The 6,000-nt window shown below is 40.9% G+C and overlaps 1 protein-coding gene across 2 annotated transcripts in view; it reads left to right on the top strand.

The window, feature by feature from the left end:
* The first annotated feature begins 3,372 nt into the window (after nucleotides 1–3,372).
* Nucleotides 3,373–6,000, top strand: part of LOC311047208 (AN1-type zinc finger protein 3 homolog) — a 38,431-nt gene continuing 35,803 nt past the window's right edge. For both annotated transcript variants that reach the window (XR_014600946.1, XM_084059855.1), the window contains exon 1: nucleotides 3,373–3,716. Coding sequence is in view for 1 of the 2 variants with exons in the window: in XM_084059855.1 (XP_083915981.1) it covers nucleotides 3,649–3,716 (68 nt within the window). In the remaining variant the exon portion in view is untranslated. The remainder of the gene's footprint in view (nucleotides 3,717–6,000) is intronic.

The raw sequence follows: 6,000 nt of genomic DNA, 5'->3' as shown, positions 1-6,000 counted from the left end.
CAGGCAATATCTGAGCATTGTGAGGATAATACTCGTAGGACTCTTATATGCCAAATAAGTGGTCTTTTTTTAAACCCTATTCAAATAAATCATAAAACATGGCCAATATACAAGCTTGTACTTTGGATATTTTTGAAGGGATTTTTTTTTTGCTCATAATGATGTCCAAAATAGGGATGTCAAGGTGAAAGTGGTTACTGTCCATGTGCTTTAAAACTCCTGCCACTGTCCCTGTCTGACACTCTGAATATCTACCTGGGGACGATTTTCTACTAAAGATATCTGCAGGCGAAAAGCATGGAAGGGATCCCTTTATCCCTATCCAATTTCCCCATGAGGGATCATGCATTGTGTTACCTGCCTACCTTGTTATGAATGTAGCTGTTTTAGAAAGAGCCAACAATAATTAAGCAATGCGTTGCACATAGCTGTTTAAGAGAAGTGAGGGGGAAATAATATAATTGGTATACATATATTGTATAGGCCTGGGTTATATAGAATTGCACATACATCTTCTATGCTTTATTTCAAAACGCACACAACTTTGTATCTGGGTCATCAATAGTTCTTATGGATTTTTTGTATTGTCTGGTTGGTCAATTGTGTAAAGGATTTTCTATTGTTTGGAAAATCAGATTCTATATATCAGAGTTATAACTCAAGGATGAAACTTCCCCACGCTGAGCTAGATATCAACCCACCTACTCCATAATCCAGATATCCCTGCTTTACATCAGAGGTTCTCAAAGTGGGGTCCGGGGACCCCACTTTACTCATAGGACTCAATACTCAATACTCATAGGACTCATATATGCCAAATAAGTGGTCTTTTTTAAAACCCTATTCAAATCAATTATAACACATGGCCAATATACAAGCTTGTACTTTGGATATTTTTGAAGGGAAAAAAATGTTTGCTTACTATGATGTCCAAAATAGGGATGTCAAGGTGAAAGTGGTTACCGTCCATGTGCTTTAAAACTCCTGCCACTGTCCCTGCCTGACACTCTGAATATCTACCTGGGGACGATTTTCTACTGAAGATATCTGCAGGTGAAAAGCATGGAAGGGATCCCTTTATCCCTATCCAATTTCCCCATGAGGGATCATGCATTGTTTTACCTGCCTACCTTGTTATGAATGTAGCTGTTTTAGAGAGAGCCAACAATAATTAAGCAATACGTTGCACATAGCTGTTTAAGAGAAGTGAGGTGGAAATAAATAATTGGTATACATATATTGTATAGGCCTGGGTTATATAGAATTGCACATACATCTTCTATGCTTTATTTCAAAACGCACACAACTTTGTATCTGGGTCATCAATAGTTCTTATGGATTTTTTGTATTGTCTGGTTGGCCAATTGTGTAAAGGATTTTCTATTGTTTGGAAAATCAGATACACTAAGGTGTGTTATAGCTCAAGGATGAAACTTCCCCACGCTGAGCTAGATATCAACCCACCTACTCCATAATCCAGATATCCCTGCTCTACATCAGAGGTTCTCAAAGTGGGGTCCGGGGACCCCCCCAGGGGTCCTTTAGGGAGTCCCTGGGGGTACCCAGCAAAATGAGCTAAGATGGCATCAAAATCAGTTTAACCACTTTTAACCCTATATACATATGATTATGCTATTTGAAAATAGCCGCGTGTTGTGACCTTGTAGATCTGCTATTAATAAAAAATTGATTTGTATTTAATAGTTTTTAAACATTTTAACAACACAAATCTTGTATGGGGGTCCTTGGCACAGAACATTTTCAAATGGGGGTCCGCGGCCAAACACACATTAACCACTTAAACCCGAGCCTCCGTATTGTGGGGAAAGCTTTTGCTGGAAATAGCAGATTGGCTAACAGAAAACAGAAAACAGAAAAGACACTAGCATTGTAGCCTGACAGACAAATCTGCCTTTGCAAAATTGCATTGCATTTATATTGTCTGGCCATGCGAGGCTACTAGCATTGAGCCTTGAGGGACTCCTGTTTAAGTGGTTAATAAAAAATAGATTTTTATTTTTATTTTATATTTTTGAAACATTTTACAAAACAAACTTGTATGGGGTCCCAGGCACAGAACATTTTCAAATGGGGGTCTGGGGCCCAATACACATTAATTGGGGGCCTTGACATGAACAAGTTTGAGAATGACTGCTCTAAATCACCCCATTTGGAAGCTATCAATGCATTGAATGGGACATTATCACTTTTTATCAGACATTCACTAAAGCAGTGGTTCTCAACCTGTGGGTCGGGACCCCCAGGGAGGGGAAAGAACAATACCATTGCTGCATCAAAAGTAATCATCAACCTATACTATAAAAACTGGTAAAAAAAATTGCCAAATTGTCAAATAATCTTAGAAAGAGGCAAAAATTGTGAGCTTGTAGATCTGCTATTTTCACAATATTTATCTGTGAAACAGAGTTAAACAACATTTAAGTGCTTGTCAGGGTGGGGGGTCTTCAGTTCAAATATGATTATTTTGAGGGGTCACAGCCTGAAAGGTTTGAGGGCCACTGCTCTACATAGGCCTATAAACCTGATTCTGATTCTGTGTGGGCTTCTCACTGTTAGCAGGAGGATAGTATTGAATGGATCATACCATGTTAACCAGGGGAGCTGCAAACATTCCCAACACGTACGGCAACCAATTTAAAGCCCTTGTTGCATGTCGGTAATTAAAATATGTTGGGCTTTTAGAGTAAAAAAGATATGCATAATTACAGGTAATTTTCCAACTTAGAAACGGAGACTTGGGTTAAACTTTTGACTTGCAGGATTCCCCTCTCACCACCCCCCCGTTCCGCAGTGGTTGGTTCCTTCCTCACTCCAGCAGTGTTGCCAGGTCTGCTTATTATAAGCGACTTTGTCGCTAAAGTGTAGTTGCTTATTTGGACTGGCTTCCTAATGTTAATTAAACCAGTGTTTTGTTTCTCAAACATTTTCAAATAAAGGACCCCAAATTAATTATTTGTCCACGAAACCCCATCTAAAAACATTTTTGTGTTCAAATGTTTTCAAAAATATAGATTGATTGATTGAATACTTTATTAACAGTTTGCAAAAAAAATACTAAAGGGGATTGAACCCAAAAGCACTATGGCTTGTTTCCAGTTGGGTCCTGTGTATTCAATTCATACAAAATGTTTCACTTTTATTCAAGATTTTATTGAAAATAGCAGATCTACAAGCTCACAACACGTCACATCGCGGAGCGTTGTGAGCTTGTAGATTTGCTATTTTCAAATATCTGACTTAAATACAGATAGGTTAGTAGTGCTCATGTGGCCTGTAGTGGCTTCTTTTCATAGACCCTGTTGCTTATTTCTCTCGCGGTATCTGGCAACACTGCACTCCAGCTGACCGGGCCCTGGTGGTGGATGGATGTTGTCCGTCGTTTAGTTTGTCCAGCTGTCATCATTTCTATCCATTTGATACCCGGTTCTAAGTGCCATTGTCTCCGGGGCCGCACGTGTCGGCGAGGCGTCAGACAGTTCTCCGCAGACCCTTTTACAAAGAGACATTTGACCGTCGCAAAGTGCCTCCATTTAAAACGACCCAAGGAAACCTTAAAACAAAAAAGAACGAACCGAGGCCCCGACCGCGTCCCCGGACTCACCTGCTACGCCGAGGCCGAAGAGCGACATGGGGGACACGGGCAGCGAGCCTCCCAGTAACGGTATCCCCCCACGCTGTCCCTGTGGGTTCTGGGGGTAAGAGAACAACTAGTAACCCGCTGCTGTCGCTTTTGCTTGTGGGGTTGTCTGTCTCGGCTAGCTTGAGTCGCTAGCCACCGACGCTAGCCTTTCTGGTTGTAGCTCTCTCCCCTCCTCATTGTTTTGTACTGTTAGCTGATAACTAGCTAGCTAGCTAGCTACCTAGCCAAGTCATTCTTTACTACTGTACTCTGAAGCCTGGGGGAGGTGCAGCTTTGCCAGGTGTTGTTGTCACCGGCAGGTGTGACAAATGATTCATTGTCAACCTGTGTATAAAACCTAAACTAGATGACGTTAACTACTAGGCCTACAATAATAGTATATAGTTGTAGTAGGTAGGTATTTGGGTTGTAGTTGTAAGCTGTATCTTTACTGAATTGATTGTGAAACCAACACCACAGCCCAGTAATGGCTTCGTTATAGTTTCTGACAGTCATCATCATTTTGAATAAGTATGTACTAGGCCAGTGGTCCTTGAAGTGGCGTCCAGGGACCCTCTGGGTTTCTTGATGCGGTTCCAAATGAACCCCTAGAGTTCGGGTCCATTTGGTTCCATTTGTATGCTCTCAGAGTTATTATGGGGGTCCTTGAAATGAAAAAGTTCGAGAACCACTTTACTAGGCTGTCAAGCTTGCTGACAAGCTTGCTGTATGGTTGGATAGATAGAGGACCCTGCTTCACCGACCCGGCCTTAACGTTAACAGAGGAGTTAAAGCCCTCAAGAGGCCCAGCACCTTGTCTGTACAATGATCTGAAAAACACATGGGGGAAGTGAGGGTGCCTGCTCTCTGGCAAGAACAGGCAACCCAACTGTTGCAATTACTGAGTCATATTGGCTGCTACAGTTTGGCCTTGTCACTTAGCACCTTGAGAGGATATTAAGCAAGACTATTTTCTGTATTTATTATGTCTCATATGGCAACTAGGGTTTGTTTACAGCCAAACCTTACTTGCCAGTAATATTTAGCTGTGTGTCAGTGTTGTAAAACAATTTTCTGTGTAATGCCTATTACTAAGTTACTGGGTCAAGTAAGTTACTTGACCCACTTAACTTACTTGACCCTTATCAGTTGTTGAGAATCTACCATATTTAGGTTGAATGTTTTTTTGCAAATCCTGCACCAGTTGCAATCAATGCACTATTTATTTTCTATGACTACAAAATATAACATTTTCATCTGAACCCAAACTTCTAAGGCTAGTTGTTAATGGCAGCCAAAAGTCAGAGTGTGACCATTAATCACCTATGGCCATGTTTGTGTAGCCTCCATATATCAGGTGTGAATAAGTCTAAATATTTTGATGCTTTTCTGCTTTACTCAAACTTTTCAAATGCTGAATTGGTACCCTGCCAAATATTAAACACACTATAGAAAGAGGCTGTAAACAAAGTAGTTAAAATCTATAAGTGATTTAACATTTATGTTTTGACATATGGCTTTGTTGTCCTGTAGGACAAAGTTGTGGCCGAGACATGTGTCTGTCCGTCCGTGAACAGCTAATCTCTGGCACCGTTGGCCCGCTCTACGTGAAACTGTGCACACACACTCCCTGGATGCCAGAGCAGAACCTCTACCCCAAAATGTTCACATCGGCCTGTTACAGCGCCACCCGGAGGCAGATTTTTGCCAAACAATTTTTTTAAATATTAGTCCTACAGATAACAGGCTGCATTTTTACCTATAACTGGACAGATCAGCATGAAACTTTGCAGCGCAGGCACACTAGAGGCCAAGAAAAAACCTCTGCCCTGCATTTTTCACATCAGCTTTTTATAGCGCCACCAGGAGGCTGATTTTTGCTAAATGCATTTTTTTAAAACAGATTTTTTCCAAACATCACGCAAATCGGTACACATTATCTCTATAGTCAAGTGATCCACACGAATCTGGATGCTTTTTTCATATTCCATCCTGATTGGCGAATTCCGAACATTGCTGGCCCACAATAACCTACCTGACCTGGCAGAGACCTAGTTTATAATCGACCAAATTGATTAGTCTGATTAACCACATAACCCTGTATTATACTTTGTTGTACAATGGTGGTGTACAAAAATAGTGAATTTAGCCTATCTACAAGCTCACAACGCATTGCGATCCAACATGGTGAGCTTGTAGATATGCTATTTTCTCTATAAAAAAGGTTCATTTCATCATAATCGAGGCATAAGTTTGAAGTAACTTGAAGTAATACAGATTTAAAGTCATATCGCCCAGCTATAGTAGTGTCCCACACTAGCCACTAACAGCACCAAAAGGGCTGTGATTGGCATCTCACA

This window comes from Gymnoscopelus microlampas, assembly GCF_963454915.1.
Source record: "Gymnoscopelus microlampas genome assembly, chromosome: 1".
In the NCBI taxonomy this organism is placed as follows: domain Eukaryota; kingdom Metazoa; phylum Chordata; class Actinopteri; order Myctophiformes; family Myctophidae; genus Gymnoscopelus; species Gymnoscopelus microlampas.
The sequence above is the reverse complement of the archived record's forward strand: the minus strand, read 5'-3'. Positions and strand labels throughout refer to the sequence as shown.